Here is a 21580-nt window from a genome sequence, read left to right as displayed (position 1 = left end):
TCTCCATCTCCCTCAGTCTCTGAACATAGAGGGATTAGACAGTGTTCATTGTCAAGGCCTTTGGTATTCATTATCTAGACATCTTGGAAATCTCTCCCTTTGTCTTCCTTGCCCTGTCTTGTCCAAGATATCATTTCTTAATTGAATTATTTCATACCTTCCCTAACTTCTTTCTCCACATCTCCTCTAAAGCGATCCCTTTTTAAAGCACAAGTCTGTACATTTGACTCCTCTGCTTAAAGCCTTTCCATGGGTTCTCGCTGCCTTCAGAACTCAGTTCAGACTCCTTACCTTGGCCCCCACCTAGCCTCTCCCCACCCGCTCTCACCATGATCTGACTGGCTTCCTCTGCTCCCTCCCATAGCATGCTCTGGCAATGCACTTGCTCTGCAGTATTGAAGTGAGCTGTTTCTTTCCTGTCTTCCTTGGTGGTGGTGGTGGTTTAGTTGTGAAGTCTCATGTCCAACTCTTGCGATCCCACGAACTGTAGCCTGCCAGGCTTCTCTGTCCATGGGATTCTCCAAGCAAGAATACTGGAGTGGGTTGCCGTTAGCATCTTCCTTAGGGCTGTGAATTCCTGAAGTTCAGGGCGTTGTCTTATTCATTTTTGTGTCCTCAGTACTTGTCGTTAGTGCTCAGCATATGGAAGATGCTCAGTCAGTGCCAGTTCTACTTAACGGAACTCACCTGGCTAAGGATAGGGGAAGCTGATATTTGCATTAGGTCTTGAAGGGTCAGTGATATAGTTGGGACACACATCCCAGGCTGAAAGGGTAAGAAAATGATAATAACTACCAACTTATTATGTGCTGAACACATAATGTGCATCATCTCTTTTAATCTTCACAACATTCTGAAGTAGATATAATAATTATTTTGGTTGACAGATGAGAAACAGAAGCACTTTGAACCCGAGTGTGGTTGTTGCCAAGGTCCAGGCTTTAATCCTTTCTGCTTTATGCCTCCTGCCTCAATGGCCTGAGCAAAGCATGTATGGGAACAGATAGCAGGCTGGACAGCTAACATGTTTGAAGTGGTTGGCCTTCCAGAAGTTTCCCATGAACCTTTTTCTCCCTTTACTCCAGGTTTGGGAGTTAGGAATTCTGCTAAGAGCTTTGAGGCATGGAGAGCATGGGACCAAGAAGGCCATGCCCAGTGGGAAGATAGGCTGGGGCGTGTTACCCTAAACCCTTCTGTTCAGATCTGCTCTTCTTTTGGTCAGTGTGTCTGGAAAGTAGGTCTTAGGAGATCTGGGAAGAGTGGGGATGCTTCTGAGTTAAGTAGAGGGGTTAACGAATGGATTCTTGGTTTGCTTTACTCATTTTGGGACCAGAGTTGGGTATGTGTGGGTGGGTGTGGGTGGCTGGGTGGGGGAGGGTGTTGGTCAAGCAGACCAGCTGGGAAGGGTCTGTAGATCTGAGGGTTGATGGTGCTGCCTGGTTCAAGTACTGACTCTAACAATTCGTAACTCTGGGAAAGTTACTTCACCTGGTTAAGCCTTTGTGTCCTCTCATAAAATGACTACAGTAATAGAACCTACCTTAGAGAATTATGAAGATTAACAGAGATACTTCATGTAAATGTTTAGTATAGCACTCAGTTCATAGGAGGCATTTTGTAAACATTGTCTAATAATAAAACTGAGATGGGGGGTATGTATTTGATCCATGAGGTAGTGATGTGAATGATCAGAGGGTTCAGTTGGCAAATGAATACATGACTCTGCACATCAAATTCAGGTAGAAGACCTAAGGTAGGAGTCCCAAATCCAGAATAATTTCCTTGGCCAAAACCAGAGACTGGGATAGTGTCTGGGACACTCTGGATGATGTGGGATGGGCAGTCCATTGAGGATGATTTCTATGCCTGGAGTGGTTTGGCAATGTGTGTGTGTGTGTGTGTGTGTGTGTGTGTGTGTGTGTGTGTACCTTGTGGAGATACGAGTCATTTCAGGAACCTCTGTCCCCAGGCACTTCACTGATGTGCAGTGTGGTTTAAGGGTGGACTTGAACCTGGGGTTCCCAATTCTGCCTGTGCCACCAGGCATGCCAGGCCTTTGGAGAATTTACTCAAGGGCTTCCCCTGTTTCCACAACTGCAAGATGGGGTGAGTGTACCTGATTCTCAGGGTTCTCACGCCATCTGCAGAAGGGTCTGGCCCTGTGCCTGTCACATGGTGCACACTAAACACAGTGTTTGTCCGGTGATCAGATGAAGCAGATTTCACACACAAGCCCAGCCAAGTAGTCTGCTTGTGAGATGCAGGGCTGGAAAGCTAAGGAGCAGCTGGTGCCGGAGGGAGGTGAATGGAAAGCTAATGACCTTTGATGCCAGCCGTGTCTCCATCAGTCACTGGACAGAGAGGACTGTGACAGACACGGTGGTCAGGAGGATGAAGCTGACAGGAGAAAGGAGGTAGCTGGAGACAGGGAGGGATGGCAAGTGGACATCTGTGCAAGGTCTGAAGTCCAGCAGGATCCAGTGCTCTCAGTGTGGGAAACAGCGGGAAAAGTTGGCTCAGCTTAGCAGGTATTTGTTGAGTGCCTGTTCTTGCCAGGATCTCCAGCGAGTGCTACAGATAGTAAAACAGAAGTCTCTTAATCATGATGGAATAAGGGATGCCTCCCACTAGTCTGGTGTGCTGTTCTCCTTCTCTCAGGATTGGACAGTCTCCAGAAAAACTTAAAGGGAAGCTGTGTCATGCTGTGGTCTGAGAATGGGTGACCAAAAGCCGCAGATTAGCTAGTGTGAGTAACTCATTCTCTTCCTTCTTTATCCGGCTGGAGACTTGGGATCCAGCAGGAGTGAGTCTGTGAGGACCCTGTCCTAGGAAGTCTATGGGCTAACTTCTGGCCGGCCTGAGCTAATCACCCTAGAAAAAAGCCCGATGCAGACTCAGGGAGTAAATGCCCATCAGAGCTATGGCATCTAGCCCACGTGTGAGCCAGGGTGCGAGCTCTTCATGACGCTGCACCAGGACTCAGTGCCGCCAGACTCCCTGCCTCCCTTCCCTTCTCTGGCCTTTCTGGTGCTTGCTCCCTGTCCTCGCTTCCTCGGTTCAGTGGCTCACTGAGGTTAGTTCAGTGTGGTAAGAGTAAGAAAGAACATGATCCAGTTGGGGGACCAGCAAGAGAGGCAGAAATAGGCGAACATGTTAAGAGACAGAGGCGATACAAGTTATTGCAATGAATAAAGAGGAATTTTCTACTCTCAAACTAAAAAAAATGGAGGTGTTCTCAGAGATTCTCTGGTCCAGCCCTTGCTTAGCTTGTCCATAAACAAGCCCAGAGATGTGGAATGACTTGCCCAAAGATACATAAGGAGAGTGGCAGAGCCAGGTGAGAACTGAGCCCTGCTCACCCACCCTATATCATGGCTCTGGGTTGATCTTAATGCAGCCAATCTTTAGATTATAATTTTGAGCATTGGTATCAGGCTTCGTCACAAACTTTGCTGTGGTTTACTGCACCCTTATTAGCCCATGTACAGTTAAGAACTGACTTTCATTTTTGCATTTTTCAGCCCCATTTTGGCATTTTTCAGGCCCATTTTGGCATCTTTAAAAAGCCAATATGCAAAGTGAGCCTTGGCAGCCATATGCTAAGTGATAGCTTATTGCTTTGTTAGAATATAGAGAAATGAATGCACCTGAGGAGAATAGAAAAGGGAACCTAGGACAGGGCCGTCTTGTTATTTCCTCTTATGCAGATAGGGAAACTGGGGTCCAGAGTGGTTGGGTGGAAGAGAAGGGCTTACATCTGGGATTTTGGGAGTCATGACCCCTATCACCCTCCCAGTTTCTGTAGGGCATGAAGCTTATACCATTTTTAGGGATTCTCTTCAGTCAAAAGGATACAAATTATAAATACAAAATTAGGTATAGTCTTTGGAGAGACTCAATGCAAGTGAAGGGTCTTGAGGCTTAAGCTGTTAGCTTCACTGTGAAAGACCAGGGGTACCTGGACAGAAACACCTGTGGGATATAATGGAAGAAACAGGCTTGGGCCCTGGAGCCTGGGAGAGAAGAAAGCGCAGCAATTACTCTCAGGGTTGAAATGAGTCTGCAACTTTCATATGAGCTTGGTTTGTCTATCTTGCTCTCTCTCTGTTGTCTTCAGCCCCTTCCACTTTACAGGCCTACTTGTCACTTAGCCTAGGAGGTCAGCCTCAAAAATGACAATGCTCTGAAAATACTTCATATTTGTAAGAAGTTGGAGTGGAGACATTTTCTGGACGAAGAAACTAGAATGAAAGTGATTCTTCACTGAAATGAATGAGTTGGTGTTGTCTCATTTATACTCACAGGATCTTCATTTGTAGAGGGGACTGGTGATACAGAGAGATCAGTGCCATTGGAAGAATTTACTGCTTACACTTCTCAAGAGGAGGAGGAATGCCATGCAGGGCCACAGGGGAAGCGCCAGGTTCTGGTCAGGAGGCAAAAGCAGGAATGAAGGGAAAACCTGGGCCACAGCCTTTATTGTGCTTTTGGTGGGAAGGGCAGGGCAGGGTAGAGCAAACAGGTTAGGACTGGCTGGTTTTAATAGTTCTGGTAAGCTTTGGCAGTAGAGGTGGTCTCTAGTTTCCTCGAAAATGGCCTGGGGATGATTTAGAGCAGGAGAAATATTGGCTTGGTGTGTGAGAATTAGATAAACAGAGTGGCTTAGGGAATATACTCAGAATTGGTAGGTTTGCATATGGAAGGCATGCTCCTGGCCAGCTGTGTGCTATCTATAAGAGCTGATTAGGGTTGATCTGTTCCCTGAACTGCAAGATTTTTAAGATGTCATAATGTCATAAGACAGGAAAAAACATGATTAATATATTCTGCCTAGCTATGAATGAATGAACTAGATGACTTAAAAATTTCTTTCTGCCTCAAGGTATATTTCATCCATGGTCAAATACAGAAAAAAACACAGTCCTTTATTTAATAGTTTGGAGTTTGGAAGGAGAATCCTAGAGGCTGTGTTAATGATTCTGAAGTACTTATAATTTGTGTAAGGAGCTGCTAGGTGGTGCTTAGACTCTGGTCTGGCCTGATTGAACAACCTGGCTTCCTATAGGAATGGATGACAGAATTTTAGCTTATTTTTCCATTTATCTTATTCTTTTGCTGACAAAATATCTCTCTTCAGGATAGAAGTTTAAATACTAGATAGATCTGTATTCATAAAACAATGTCAAATAAAAAACATTTAAAGAAATATACATACCTTATGGAGTGTAATTCAGTATCTCTTTTTGCTCTTTTCCAGGCAAGAATACTGAAGTAGGTTGCCATTCCCTTCTCCTGGGGATCTTCCCAACCCAGGGATCGAACCCAGGTCTCCCACATTGCAGATGGATTCTTTACTGTCTGAGCCAGCGGGGAAGACTTGTTTGCTCTTTAATCATTAACAAGTAGTAATGTAGGGCTTCCCAGGTGGCGCTAGTGGTAAAGAACCCACCTGCCAGTGCAGGAGATGTAAAAGATGGGGGTTCAGTCCCTGGGGTCGGGAAGGTCCCCTGGAGGAGGAAATGGCAACCCACTCTAGTATTCTTGCCTGGGAAATCACATGGACAGAGGAGCCTGGCTGGCTACAGTTCATGGGGTCACAAGGAGTTGAGCACAACTGAGCATGCATTTGTGCAAGTGCCTGTGCACGCACATGCACACACACACACGCAGACACATACTCTCAAGTAGTGATGTAATCTGATTCTTAAAACTTGTTTTCTTTCTTTCTGAATTTAACAACTTAGTCAAAAGACTGCAGAGGTTGTAGTGATGGTGGTATGCTTCAGAATAGCTCAGCATGAACAGTCTTCAGAGGTAGTACTGCTCTGGCGTGAATGCCTGTCTAGTAGGGTATTGTTGTCATTGTCACTTATCAGGAGAAAGGTACATTTCTTTTGTTTTTGTTTTGATGCGCAAGTGTTCTCTTCTTTATATGAACAGGCATAAAGAAAGAGAAAAAGATAGTGAAGTAAAAACCACTGGTCTGTGTAAAAAAATTTGATGATATGCTTTTTACAATCTGCAGATAGCTTGTAAATCACATCCACGGTCTCCGTCAGAGGCTGCAGGATTTAGGTGCTTACGGATGAACTTGAAGCCATGGTAGTCTAGTGACCTCATTTAGCCAAAAATAGTTATGTTTGATCCTGATGATAAATTTGCTCTAAAGTGAGTCTCAGTGTTCATAGAACTTAGAAAAGAGAAGGCCATGGCTCATTTTGAGTAGCTTGCCCTTTTTATTTTAGGCAATTATCAGTTAAAAAAAAAAACCAAAGCACAGGCAAATTTTAATTTTAAACAAAGATATACACATGTATGGACAGACATTAATTTTATCAAAGAAATTTAAGCAGACTGTACATTCAAAATGTGATTCAGATCACAGGTATCTTTTGGTGTATCCATCCATTGCATAAAGTGAAGTTGAGTTATAAATAAATTTCTAACTTGAGGTCAGCATTTTATTTTTCAAATATTTCTAATATGTGGTAGATTTTTCTTCAGATAAAAATTGTTATTATTTATATCATAGAAGTACTACATGTATGCAGTAAAAACATTTTTTAAGCAAAAGAATGATGCAAAATTAAAAGCTTTCTTCCTCTCTCCCATTACCGCCATTCCCTAGAGACAGTCGCTAATGGTTTATAACTTTAAATATTTTATTTAATATCTCAGTTTCTTGACTACATTATCAATTTAATATCCATTTACTTATTGCTTCCCAGTATGAAAAAAGAGGACATTGGCACATTTACCCTTCCTTTCATTTCTCTCATTTCATTTCTAATTTTTTGTTAGTTGGATTGTTACTTTTACATTGTCATGGTTTATACTATATATATATATATATATATATATATATATAACTGTAATAAGTATTTCCATGTTTGTTATAGTTGGTTATAAAAACTTTACATGTGTAAATAGCATTTATTGTAGTAAGAAATATAAATGTGTGTGTTTAACTGGAAAACCAAGTGACGTTATCAGACTCATGGAGGAGAAAACACAGGCCTAAGTTGTTAAAGCTTTGCTGCTTCTGAGCAATAAAGTCTTTTTTTCAAGTATCCTTTAATTCTTCTGGTTCATATGCAGCTGCTGCTGTTTGTTATATCCCTGTTACTTTTTCTTGAATGTTCTTCTCTTTGGGATGACAGCAAATTTTTTCATATATGGATTGGTGGTGGTAGATTACTCTTTCTAACTATAGAAGCATGGGAGGCCAAATTGTTTTCATGTACTTCAAAAATAACGTCTCACAGCAGATTGAATGCAGGAGATATGAGAGTCCAGATGTATTCTATCAAGCCAGAGATTAAAATGTTTTCATTAAATGTTTTTACTTGGGAAAGTAGTTATTTTTCATGCAAACATGAGACTTATTTTAACAGATAATAGGTTTATTATTATCATGTTTAAGTTATTAATAAGTATTTTAAAGTATCTCCCTTTAAGTTTTTAGTACGGTAAATATTGATAGTTATAGCTCACATAAACAAAAACTCTTGGGAATCCTCAGTAATTTTTAAGAATGTAAAAGGATCTGGAGATCAAAAAGTTTGAGAACAGCTGCTCTAGAGATTAAACATACATTTAAAAATGTTCACAGTTTGTTTAGAGTTAATAATACCGCTTCAGTGTAAAATGTAGGAACTTGGCAATCACAGAGGCCTGTTTCCCAGCTCTGCCCTTCAGCCTTTTATGCTATAAATGCCATATGTGTTACATCCATTACATGATGAAACCTCCAAGATGATGTTATTCCCAATGATTGCTGTGGCCTCTGTCTGCTCCTAGCATTTGCTGGCTCTGAACCTGGAACTTCTCAGGTGCCTTGGAAGACAGCTCTTCTCTTGGCTTCCCTGGGCTGCTCCATCATGTGCCTTCTTTTGCCCATCCAAGCCCATATGCAGGAATCTCTCCAAATATCTGATCTACTAGTAGCACTTGTTTTTTTCCCTTCTAGTTGTAACTATGATTTAATACATTAAAAAAAGCCCACATCTTTTCTGTTATTGTCATGGTAATTTGGAAGATAGGAAAGTGCATATTCTGCTGTCTTAAAAGAGATATTTAATGTCACTTTCTAAAGCACATTTTATTCATTCATTCATTCCACTGACACATTTAGTAAGCACATGTTCCATGTTGAGCACTGGGGGTACAAGAGTGAACAAACTATTTTTTCAATATATATGGGTTTCTTTTAAAAAATAAAAGTTGTATTTATTTTTAAACTTTTGAAATTTTTGATACCATTTCACACTTCTAGGAAGTTGCCGTGGTACAAGGAACTGCCATGTACTCTTGACTCAGGTTTACCAGGTTAACGTTTTGTCCTTTTGCTTTAGTATTTGTGTGCTCTCTCTTGCTCTTGCTCTCTGTCTCTAAATTTCTATTCCATATGTATGTTTTGATACATATTATGTTCTATAGGCTTCCTAGGTGGCTCAGAGGCAAAGAATTCACCTGCCAATGCAAGAGCCATAGGAAATGCAGGTTCGATCCATGGGTCAGGAAGATCCTCTGGAGGAGGAAATGGCAACCCACTCCAGTATTTTCTGGGATAATCCCATGGACAGAGGAGCCTGGCAGGGTGCAGTCCATGGTGTTGCAAAGAGTCAGACACGACTGCGCACATATTCTATTGTATGTATTTTTTCCTGAATAACTTGGAAGTAATTTGTAGACATCATATTCCCTTATCCATAAATATTTCAGTGTCTATTTCCTAAGAGTAGGACTTTTCTTTTACCTAACCACAGTATATTTATCAAGATCAAGACATTTAGAGAATTTCCTGGTGGTTCAGTGGTTGACACTCCATGCTTTCACTGCTGAGGGCCTGCATTCAAATCCCTGGCCAGGGAACTAGGATCCCACAAGCTGCTTGGTGTGGCCAAATAAAATAGCCATAGTGCATGCCTGGATGGCCAGACTATGGATTTTTTTTTTTTAAAGATCAAGACATTTAACATTGATCAATCCTATTATCTAATCCACAGTTTCACAGTCCACTTTTGCCAGTTATCCCACTGATATCCTGTCGCTTTTCCCCCCAGACCAGGAGCCAGTCCAGCATCACACAGGGCATTCAGTCATCATGCTTCACTCAGTCTCATTTAATCTGGAACAATTCCTTAGTCTTTCTTTGTCTTTCATGACCTTGACTTTTATTTTTTTTGCAAAACACAGGCTAGTTGTTTCGTAGAATGTTCCTCAGTCTGGGACATGATCTCTTACGATTAGATTTGGGGTTTGTATTTTGGGCAGGAACCCATAGAATGATATTACATTCTTTTCCAGACATCATTATTTGGAGAGAGGTACAGGGTTTCTGCTTGTTCCATTATTGGTAATGTTAACTTTGGTTAGCATTTCAGGTGGTGCCCACTAGGTTAATCCAGTCTGAAGTTACTAATTTTACCTTTGTAGTCAATACATAATTTGTTAGGGATACTTTGAGATTATGGAAATATCCAGTTCCTCATATATCTCCTACCCACTAGCTTTAGCATCAGTTGTTGATTCTTAGCAGAATAAGTTATTACTGTGATGGCTGCAGAATGATGATTTTCTAACACCATCATTTCTTCTACATGTATTAGTTGGTCTTCTACTAAAAAGGATTTTCCCTCTTTCTGCTTGTTTTAATTTATTCATTTACTTATATCTGTATGGACTTAGATTCTTATTTTTTCCATGAGTATTCTATTGCTATATTGATTTTGATGCTCAAATCATTCCAGATTTGGCCAGTGGGTGCCCCTGCAGGCTGTTTCCTATTTCCTTTTGACACATCCTCATCATTTTTAGGAGCACTTCCTTACTTTCTGACAGAAAATATTCTAGGCTCATTTTGTGTTTTCTCTGCCTTGGCCCTGAATCAGCTATTCCTCCAAAGGACTCTGGCTCAGTAAGGTGAGAAATGGTATTTAAAGACCAAGATCTGGGTGTTAGATATGTTCGTTGCTACTGGGGTGTCTTACCTTGTAGACCCTTTAAGTAAACAGAGAGAAGAGTATATGTTTATATCTTCCTCTGCATATTAAAAACTATGAATTCAAACTGATGCCTCTCATTCTGATTTATCACCCCAGGGTTCTCCTTCCTTAGTTTTTAACTGCCTTCTCCAACAGTGAGAAACTTGACTGTCAGTCAATATATTTACTTCTTTGCTCAATCCTATAATTCATGGAAAGTAGATTAACTCCTACCCCTGCAAGAAACAAACTTTCTTTCTAGAATGTGTGTTACACGTGTGCTCAGTTGCTAAGTCACGTCCAACCCTGTAACACTGGACTGTAGCCTGCCAAGCTCTTCTGTCCATGGGATCTCCCAGGCAAGAATACTGGAGTGGGTTCCAATTTCCTTCTCCAGGGGATCTTCCCAATCCAGGGATCAAACCCATGACTCCTTCATTGGCTTTACCTCTGAGCCACCAGGGAAGCCTAGAATTTGTGTTAGTTTGTACTTATTTGTCTTTAGACTGAAAGCATATAGTCAAAATAATATGTTCGAAAGTTACTCTGCTCTGTTTTTTTTCCACCTTCAGTGTGGTTATATTTTTCTTTAGCAATAGTTAGGTTAATTTGTTTCTGCATTCTTAGAGTTTTCTTCTCATCTTGTTGATTTGATTTGATTTTGTTTAATTTTGAGTATGTAAAACACTATGTGATTCCAAAAGTCAAAAGTACTCAGTACATAGGAATTCTTGAATGAGTATAGTATTGTCTTATTCACTGAGCCACCTAGAAGAATAAATCTTTTGCAGTTGATATTTAGCAAGCTTGCCTGTTACTGGTGAAGGGCATTAGGGTCTGTGTTTGTCCTCCTGATATTAAGCTGAGATAGATTGTCTAGTGACAGCCCGAGTCTTGCAGGAAGCTTCTGTCCTCTTGTCAAGGAGACTGGGAAGGGAAGGGGAAGCTCTTGTTTAGGTGGCCCTGGCATTGCTGCTGTGGGAATTTAGATTTATGGGATGGTATTAGGTGTCCAGAGCATAGTGTCTTTGGGTTGTGAGTTCTGAGTGCAGAAGTGGCTGCTCTGTGGGGAATGAGCTGCTACTCTGTGGCTCTAAAAGGCAGAACCTCACCAGGAATTCCCACCAGCACCAACATTTTCACAGCATCTGAGGGTCTTGCCACTCCTGTGCCTGTATGGTCTTATGACCAGGTTGTGCCTTGAGAGATTCCTAGCCTTGGACCAGGATCAGCACACACAGGATGGAAAAACCACAGATCAAGCATCTGGAGCTACTGTTATGGAGACGCTGGCTTTTGAACTCATTCCATGCAGATTTCCACATAGCCACAAAGATCTCACATTGCTAGGAATGACTAAATCAATATTGACCAAGGGTGCTGCCCAGATTCAGATCCAAGGAAATCAGACTTTGACCACTCCTGGTAAGTCCCTGCCACTTCCCCTCTGGAGCAGTTTCCATGACCAGCATCAGTCTGGTAGCCGAGCGCTGATCGGATGCCCATTCGCAAACTCCTAGTGCAACAGAGAAGGCGCCAGCTGCCCCAGCACTGGGACTGAGCAGGGCTGAGCTGTAGAGGATTCATGTTTCAGGTGAAGATTCACCTGAAACATGAGGCCAGGTTAGTTGGGCTAATAGAAGAGTACAGTCAATTAGACATCTTTCCTTTCCCTCTCAACTGCCCTGAAGAAATCCTCACCCATGTTTAAAACTGCCTGATGTGCTTCATGCTTATGAAAAAACCTTTCACAATTATCATCTCATCTAAACTGTGCAGCCCACCCTGAGGCAGGTATGTAGCTACCTGCATCGGCCACAGGTGGCCGTGGCCATGGGGCCTGCTGCCCCCCACCCAGCTCTGCCTGTGGTGCTTATTCAGAGTCAGAGAGGAATGTGGCTGGTGCCCACTCTGCCCACTGGGTCACAGGCCAGCAGCAGCTTGGGATCTCCTCTGATGTGTGATTGATAATTAAATAACTAGCATTCAGAGAGCAAGCTGCTGGCATATGTGTGTGCTCCAGGGAGCATGTGTGTGTGTCTTTGGGAGGGAGGGCCAGGTCATGTCCTGCTCTGACCCGCTCCTGACCCAAGTGGGCAGAAGCCAGATTCTTTTTCTCCAGCTGCTGGCAGAAAGAAGAGGTGTCATCTCACATTTCAGGTGTGCTCGCTCAGGCCTGCTTGGTAGCCTGCGGGAAGGAGGTGACCGTCTGAGAGGAAGGCTCCGGGGCGGGAGCTCGCGTGGCCCACTGTGGCAGAGCGTCTGTCTCCTCAGCTCTGCTTGTTGCATGCTGGAAGCTGTGTGTCCCACTCTGGACACATTTCAGGATGCGATTTCCCTGCCTTCCCAGACATTCTGCCGAAGAGTGAAGATTCTCTACTCACAAGAGAAAGACTTCTACTTCAGAACTAAAACACCCACCCCGCAGCTGTGGTGTCTCCAGTGTGGTTTCAGCCCTCGGCTTAGAGGGACCAGGCCCTGGCTCCTTGTTCTGGGAGGTCAGGAAGGGAAGCCCTAGCAACAAGCATCACGCAGGTGTGATCGCCCAGGGCCAGACTCCAACTTGCTGTGCCCCAGAACCTGCCAAGTGTCCACCTGCGGGGCCTCAAGGAAGAGAGGAACCCGCCCCTTGAGCATGTGTGTGCCTTTCTGAGGGATGCTTTGCCCCTCTTGCTTTGCTTTCTCTTCTTCCTTAGTTTCCACCCCTGTCTCCCGGAAGCCTCACTGCTGGGCACACACGTTGTCTTACTGCCGTCCGCCTTTCCCCGCAACCTGTTATGTCTGTGCCATAGAGCACTGAATGATACTCTGTTATTTTGGAATAGATGACTGGGACCCAGATCTGAAGACAGTTTCTGAGAGAGTTATCAACAGTTGGTGCCAATCACAAGATAGCCCAGAACTGGCCCAACTATCACCCCTGTCACCTAGTGATTCCACTGCCCTCCCCCGCGCACCAGAAATGACTGGGCAGAGGCACAAAGGAAGTGTCTGTGGGCCACAGCCTCTGCGGAAGAGGGTATTGTAGATGAGCTGGGGTTCCTTAACCTCCCATAAAGGAGGGAGTTGAGTTTGAGACCCCCAAGTGTGGGGAAAAGCTGATACTCTGTCCTTGGTTGGAAGTCTGCATATGCTGAGGACATGGCTCTGTCTGCAGCCTGTCTGAGCAAGACCTGGGGGTATTTAGAGAGCTGGCAGGACAGACAGAGGGCAGGGTTGGGATACTGTTATTTATGGTAAATATGGGCTTCCATGGTTGCTCAGATGGTAAAGAGTTTGCCTGCAATGCAGGAGACCCAGGTTCTATCCCCGGGTTAGCAAGATCCCTGGAGAAGGAAATGGCAACCCACTCCAGTATTCTTGCCTGGAGATTTCCATGGACAGAGGAGCCTGGCGGACTACAGTCCATAGCGTTGCAAAGAGCTGGACACAACTGAGCAACTAACACTTTCACTTTTTCACTTTCATGCTAATATGTGTTTGGCACAGAGCTTCTAAACCCCTTGGAATTCCCTAAGTGATAAAAGTGATAAGATGTCTTGATATTTATAACAAATGCATTTCAAGCACAACTGGGTTTATATTAATGAGGTGGCTTTTAGAACCATCTAAGGATGGGGGCTGTTTTTAGGGGAACCAACCATGTAATTAGAGGGTTGGAACTTGGAAGTGAAAGAGTTGGAGGTTAAATCTGTCACCAGTGACCAGTGATTTAATCAATCATGCCTATGTGGTGAAGCCTCCTAAGAAAACCAAAAAAGAGGGTTTAGAGAGCCTCTGGCTTGGTGAGCATATGGAGATGAAGAGAGGGTGCTACCCTGGGAGAAGATGTGGATATCCCAGGCTCTTTCCCCAGCCTGGCCCTGGGCATCTCCTCCATCCGGTGGTTTCTGAGTTCTAGCCTTTCATAATAAGCTGGTGATCTCTGAGTTCTGTGAGCGGCTCTAACAAATGAATTGAACCCAAGAAGTGGGTGATGGGAACCTCTGATCAACAGCCCCTGGGAAGCTGTTTACCTTCCCAGATAAACACAGATTACAGCCTGAATTTGGAATTGGCATCTGCTGGACTGAGCCCTCGATTGTCGGATGACACCATCTCTGGATAGATGGTGTCAGAACTGAGTTGAATTACAGGACACCTAGCTGATATCAGAGACTTGCTTGACACGGGGAAAACACATACGCATTGGAACTGGTCTAAGAATGGTACCAGCCCTGGGGCCACGCTGTTACTATGCAAGGGGGCTGGTTTGAGCTGTCTCTCTGGCTAGTACTCTCCTACAAGGTCAACACTGGGGCCACCAAACTCATTTCAAACCACGCATGCCTTTACCTACAGCTTTATTCTGAGGGTGAAGATCTCCTAATGTTTCTACCTCATTCGTGTGTGCGGCACCTTTAAGGCTGGTTTAGTCCAATGAGGTCCGGGTAGTGAAAGGCTTTTCATATCCTATTAGATAACTAAACAAATAAACAAAACAGCCCTTCAGAGTGGAAATATGAAGACTGTGATGAATGATGAATAAAATTTCTAGAATCACAACAGGAATTTTAAGGATAAAGCAGGTGGTGCTGCTGTTGAGTCACTAAGTTGTGTCTGGCTCTCTTGTGACTCCATGGACTACAGTCTCTTCTGGGCTCTTCTGTCTATGGGATTTTTCAGGTGAGAATACTGGAGTGGGTTGCCATTTCCTTCTCCAGTAGATCTTCCCGACCCAGGGCTTTCCTGCATTGGCAGACAGATTCTTTACCACTGAGCCACCAGTACTTAAGCAAAGTCCAGGTGTTAGAAATTGCATCATAAAGAGTGAAATTTAGGAGAGAAAAGAGCAAGTGAGCTGTGGTGCAGGTTTTACAGTCTGGGTTGGGGAACTGCAATCCAGCTGTGGACCTAGGGCAGTTGTGTCTCTCCTGGGCTCTCTTTCCTCAGCAGGCTATAGATAGGGGCCCTCTCCCCACCTGCCTCAGGGGGTGATGTGAGCAGCAATGGAGGGAACTGATGTGAAAGCTGAAACCACTCTCTAAGTTATTACACCTTGTTGCTATTGTTATGACTGTTTCTAATAAATAATAGACCTGCAACAAGCCATGATAGGAAGTGAACATAAGCAGAGACAGGAAACTGGGCCAGGTCCTGGGTTTTGAGATTAAGATCCTGGAAAGCAGTCTTATTATACTTACCCCAAGGTCCCTCGGTACCATTTGTTTGAAGACAAGCATAGGTTGGCAGGGTCTTTGCTCTGAACCATGATCACTGTTCTCATGTTTATTGACTTTCAGGAGATTGCTCATTAGTAGTTTGCTAAAGACAGATGAACAGAAATACACAGAGATGAAAGGCATTCCAGCTGGTGTCAGGGACTGTCAGAGACTCCAAGGAGTCCCCCGGCCCATCTGTCCCGTGTGGCTTCATTGATGTCTCTGATGATTATTCGAGGCCTTTTGTTCCTCTGTCAGTGCACAATACAAGGCAGGAAGCTGGTATCCTCTCCTGTTTTAACTGAGTATAGCTGGACACTGGGCTTGGTCCTAGATCATAGGCACACCCGCTGTTCTCAGATGTTCAGGGGCCCTGCCCCTGACTCTGGACCTCTGATTTCCCCTGTCACTTGACTTTCCTGCCTTCTCTGTGAAGTTACAGCTCACATACATGCACCAGTCAGGCTTATTGCTCACAATAGGTCTTAACTGGGTGCCTCTCTCCCCGGTCCCCAGATGAGAATCACTCATCACTGTTGTGGAAGTTGGAGGCCATTGGAAGACTCTAGTGATGTTTGAATTTAATTACCAAACCTATGCAGAAGCAGTTCCTAGTGTGAGTGGCTACTGATTTTAAGATTATTTCCATGAGTTTTAGTCTTTCTAGTAAAGAGTTTCTGTATGAGTGCCTTTGTTATTGTTGAATTGGAAAAATGACCAAAGTGTCTGTTTCACCACTTGTTAGCCTTCATTCCAGACAGCTGCCAAATGATGCCTTGGGATTCTGTGGTCTGGGGTGAAGGGGCACTTAGGGATCACTGTCTCATCTCATGTTCAGCGAGGAACACAGACACTGCCCTAGGTTCTTTAAATAGAGGGAATTTAGCATTACAGAAGTGTTAGAAGGGCGGGAGCAACAAAAAGCTAAGTAAGGTTCCCCAAAGACTAGTAACTGCTGGAAGCTGCTGTTCCTCCCCGGGAACAGAGGACTGAGAGGGAGGATGGCGTCACCCAGAGCTCGTGACCACTGTCTGAACTGGAGCCCCGCATCCCAGGCTCGCTCACATCCTGGTGGCTGGAACTCAGTCATGTGGCCACACCGCCCATAATGAGGCTAGGAAACAGTCTCCTGAGTGGCCAGAAGGAGAGGGAACAAAGTTTGCTGAGCAGCACGTTTGTGCTACATGCAGGCAGAGGAATCGCAGTGCGCACAGGCCTGTGTGGCGTGGAGAAATGCAGAGCTTTAAAGCTGACTTCTCCCAGCACCCCCACCCCACCCCCACTGCTGTTGAGTTGACTGCTGTGTGCCCTGTTTTCAGGAGGCCCTGGCCCAGCCCCAACCCTGGTGGAAGATCCAGCTGTTCGTATGGGAGCCAGTGCTGTTCGGGACCTGGGACGGTGTGTTCACCTCCTGCATGATCAACATTTTTGGGGTTGTCCTTTTCTTAAGGACCGGCTGGCTGGTGGTGAGTGATGAGCTGGTTGCCCTGGAGCCTCTTCTGGGCCTGGGACATGGAAAGCTCTGTCGCCCTGGGGTATTCCACAGAGTGCTCGACAGATTCCTAAAGCACAGATGCTCCAGAGGCAGGAAACAAGATCAAGCAGGTGGAGTAGCGAGCGTTGCTTTTAAGTGAGAATCCTGAGAACCTGGGCCTCAGACAGAGGTTCATGTGGAAGCCTCCCCACGGATTTAACTACAAAAATGAGAGCCCAGAAGTCAGGGTGCGTCTCGGGTGGGACTCGAGGTGGGTCAGAGAGAGCAGACTGATGGCAAGTTTGCCTCCAGTTTGTGAGCCTCTCCAGCTTTCCTGGTGCCCTGTGACTTGTCTGATGCCCCGCCTGGAGAGGCAGAGGGAATTGTACAGACCTACAGTCCTCCTCTATGCCTTTCTCTTTGCTTTCACTTCACTTCTGACACTACTGGTATCAGATATGTGTTTCTACCCCCTCACCAAGCAATTCTGTAACACCAGCTGAGTATCCTACAATTTAACTCAATTCTAACACTGTCTACCTGGAGAGAGCATCATATGGCACAGGTTAAGGGCTCAGTCCCATGAAGCTGCCCCCACCTACTTCAGCTGTCAATCACAAGTCTAGGTTGCCCCTGCGCTTCAGGGGTTTCCCTGACACCTAAGATTCAGTTCACTTGCTAGAGCAGCTCACAGAACTCAGGGAAACACTTGTTTATGTTTACTAGCTTATTAAAGGATATGATAAAAGATATAGATTGATAGACAGATGAAGAGATCTGTAGGGCAAGGTCTGCAAGGGTCCTAGGAGCAGGAGCTTTTGTTACTGTGGAGTTGAAGTATATTACCCCCCTGATAATGTGGATGTGTTCACCTACCTGGAAACTTTCTGAACCCCACACCTTGGGGATTTTTATAACAGCTTCAGCATACCCAATCCATTATTGATTCCATTTCCAGCTGCTTTCCCCTCTCTAGAGAAGTGTGTGTGCATGTTGAGGATGGTGGTGGTGGAAACTCCAAGCTTCTAATCATGGCCTGGTCTTTCTGGTGATTAATCCCCACCCAGGAACCTACTCACAGCTGCCTCGTTAGAACAAGAGATGCTCCTAGGGCTCTTACCCCTTCGAAGTTTACAAGGGTTTTAGCAGCCCTGGGTCAGGGATGAAAAGTGAAAAAGTGTTAGTCACTCAGACATGTCTGACTCTTTGTGACCCCATGGACTGTAGCCACTGGGCTCCTCTATCCATGGGATTCTCCAGGCAAGAATACTGGAGTGGGTTGCCATTTCCTTCTCCAGGGGATCTTCCTGACCCAGGGATTGAACCTGGGTCTCCTGCACTGCAGACAGATTCTTTACCCTCTGAGCCAGTAGGCTCAGGGATGGGGTCAAATACTAATATTAGAATGACAGATGTTCCTAGTGCTCTTGTCACTGGAGAAATGACAAGGTTTTAGGGACTTTGTTCCGGAAACCAGGTGCAGAGACCAATGTACAGTTGACCCCTGAACAATATGAGTTTGAACTACACACTCCATTTATCCTTGGATTTTTTCAATAAGTACTATAGTACTACATGGTCCACTGTTGGTTGAATCTGTGGATGTGAAATTGGTTAGGGAGGGCTGACTATGGAACCTGAGCATTCACAGATTTTGGTATCTGAGAGCAGTCCCAGAATTAATCCCTTGGGGATACTGAGGGATGGCTGTATTTATTTTCTGTCATCTCACAGAGGTAGAGAGAGAGAGAGGTGTGTGTATGTGTTTACTGTCAGATTTTGGCTCATGTGATTGTGGGGGCTGACAAGTCCAAAATCTGTAGGGTAAGTGAGATGCAGGTAAGAATTGAGTTGCAGGTTTTTGAGTTGAAAACTTAGAAACTTAAATATTACAGTCTGGAGACCAAATTCCTTCTTTTTGGGGAAACCTCAGTCTTTGCTCTTAAGGCCCTCAACTGGTTGCATGAGAACTACCCATATTATGTAATTTCTTTTATTTAAAGTCAACTGATTGTACATATTAAACACATCTTAAAAATACATTTATGGCAATTTCTAGACTAGCGTTTGACTAAAAAACTGGTCATTATAATCTAGCCAAGCTGGCACATAAAATTAACTGTCACATCTGTAAATTCTAGGGGATGAGAGCTTCACTGTAGTGGGGTATATGGGATTCTTAGCCCTCTTAGGAGACTGGGTGAGGCCAGCCCTTCCTCAGCTCTTGCTCTTCTCCATACCCAGGCCTGTAGCTTCAGGTTTCACCTTTAACCAGAGCCTGAAAGTGGGTCTGGAAGTTTTCTTTATTAATGTGTGGAAAGCTTAGAGCAGGTTTAGCAACCTCTCTGATGTGGATGGTGTGAATCCCTGCCTCTTATATCCTCCAAAACTTATAGGGGAGCCCTTACAAAACACAAAGCCTCCAGCTCAGATGCCTTGTGCTAGCAGGCATTCTCAGCCTTCTGGGATCGAGCTCTGGTTTTCCCCTTCCTGGGGCCACCCCTCTGCCCAGCACCTCCAGCCTATGTCCTAGGGAGGCCCAGTCAGCTGCCTGCTGTGGCAGAGGACAGCCTGGCAGTGACGGCCTGGGCCCCTGGGCTCTGCCTTCTGCAGGCGATGGTTACAGAACAGTGGAAGGAGGAAAGGATAGGCTCTCTTTATCTCGATTCTTAAATTTTAGGGCCTCCTCTTAACTTTTCTGCTGGGTGATTATTTTTTGAGAAGTGGCTATCTAGAAGTGTGCTTTAGGTACATCCCCCAAGTGAAGTACAACTTGTATAAGTCATCATCTATTGTTGCATAAGAAATTAGTCCAGTACTTAGCAGCTTGAAGTCACAAATTTGTATTTATCTGGTTGTTACTGTGATTCAGGGATCCATGAGCAACTTAGCTGGCTGCCTCTGGCTCAGGCTTTCTTATGGGGTTGCAGCCAAGCTGTCGGTCAGGGCTACAGTTTCATATGAAGGCTCCACTGGCATAGGGTCTGTTGCTAAGATCACGATGAGGTTGTTGTCAGGCTTCGTCATATCGGCCTCTTCACAATGTTGTCTCAGTACCTGCAGCTGGTCTTCCCCAGGGCCGACAACCTAGAGTGAGGAAGCAAGTGCCCAAGATGAAAGCCAAGGTCTTCTCATACCCTCATCTCAGAAATGACATCTCATCACTTCTGCAGGGCTCTGCTCACTAAAAGTGAGTCACGCCATCCAGCCCCCACTCAGGGAAGCAGACTACACAAGGGCATGACTGCCTGGAGGTGGGGCCCACCAGGACCATTTTTGAGGCTGCTACCACACAAATACATCCTTTTGCCCTAAAGTTATCTCTCCTTTTCAATTCTGACATTAGTTTTGTCTGAAAAATCATATTTGAACATGGAAATAAAGGTAAATGTGAAATGCCAAAAATAAAGTAGAGCTTTTAGGGGATAACATAAAGTAGAGGTCATACCCAAGTCATTTTTAAACAGAAAATATCAATTCTAAAGAATAATTTGGCAGCATACTTGTAATTTGAAAAATGGTGTAGTGGCAGTTTTGATATGAAAACGTAAAGATTGATACAGACTTTTAAAAATTATCCCACGTAGACAATTTAAGAGTGCGAAAACAAAGGAAGAGAATAGTATAAGTTCATTAAAAATATAAAATTAATAAAATAAGTAACTTCCTGAATAAAACCTAATCCTTTAGGTACCATGTAGTTTACTGTGACAAACTTTAAATCCATTTTTTCCCCTTCTCTATTAATAGAATCATAGTTTTGCTTGGTATGGCATTACTCTCAGCTGAAAATCCAGTAGATTAACAAATACAATAATCCCACTTCATTCTCCAACCTCCATCTAAATAGTTGTCAAAATAAAAATGAAGAAAATATTTACCTTTTTCTCCTCACCACTCACACTATTTTTGTTGCTGTTCAGTTGCTCAGTCGTATCCAACCCTTTGCGACCCCATGGACTGCAGCACACCAGGCCTCCCTGTCATTCACCGGCTCCCAGTGTTGCTCAAACTCTTGTCCATTGAGTCGGTGATGTTATCCAACCATCTCGTCCTCTGTCGTCCCCTTCTCCACCTGCCTTCAATCTTTCCCAGCATCAGGGTCTTTTCTAATGAGTTGGCTCTTCGCATCAGGTGGCCAAAGTATTGGAGCTTCAGCATCAGTCCCTCCAAGGAATATTCAGGGTTGATTTCCTTTACGATTGACTGGTTTGATCTCAGTCCAAGGGACTCTCAAGAGTCTTCTCCAGCAATGCTTCTTTGTTCATTTATAAAAGGTCTTTCATATAAATTAACCAATTTTTCAATGCATTGAACTTCTAAACACTCAAAAAGCTTTCAGATGATAAGCATGTTTAAATGTCAGAAGAGTGAGAGGAGAGTAGGTATAGTAGATGTGTACTGTGCGCACAAATGAGAGAGAAATGGAGAAGGCAAAGAAACCACCCCCTCCCCAAACCAAATCCTGTGTAATCCTGGAGGACACAGCCCAGAGGTAAGATGGCTTGGAAACAGACTGAGTAAGACAAGTGCTGGGACGGGCACTAAGCCCTGGGTGCTGCCGGAGCCCGGACGAAGGGGTTTGGGGACAGCTTCCTGGAGAAGGAAATGGACCCTGTCCTGAAGGATGCATTGGAGTCAACCTGGCAGGGAAGAGGAGTGGGCAGGAAGGCATTCCAGGCAGGAGCCTCATGGGTAGGAGGGTGGAGGTGAGGGAGCAGTGAGGTCACCACTGGGACACCCAGTGCATCTGTGGGGGAGTTGTCAGCCGAGGGATGGGAGGGTGGGGAGGTGGAGAGGGGACAGACCAGGAGGGGCCTTGTGGGGGTAGGATGTGGCTTTGACTTGACTTGTCAGGGCTTGGAAGTCTTGCAGAGTTTGCTGTAAGAACACTCGGCTTATCTGAAATTTCTTCCAAG

The 21580-nt window shown here is 44.5% G+C and overlaps 1 protein-coding gene across 1 annotated transcript in view; it reads left to right on the top strand.

Moving 5' to 3' along the window:
- The window catches only part of SLC12A8 (solute carrier family 12 member 8), a 135697-nt gene that overhangs the window by 2257 nt on the left and 111860 nt on the right, over positions 1-21580 (top strand). The window contains exon 2 of the mRNA XM_070466125.1: positions 16507-16653. Within this exon, the coding sequence (XP_070322226.1) occupies positions 16507-16653 (147 nt within the window). The remainder of the gene's footprint in view (positions 1-16506; positions 16654-21580) is intronic.

This window comes from Odocoileus virginianus, chromosome 4, assembly GCF_023699985.2.
Source record: "Odocoileus virginianus isolate 20LAN1187 ecotype Illinois chromosome 4, Ovbor_1.2, whole genome shotgun sequence".
NCBI classification, from domain to species: domain Eukaryota; kingdom Metazoa; phylum Chordata; class Mammalia; order Artiodactyla; family Cervidae; genus Odocoileus; species Odocoileus virginianus.
The sequence above is the reverse complement of the archived record's forward strand: the minus strand, read 5'-3'. Positions and strand labels throughout refer to the sequence as shown.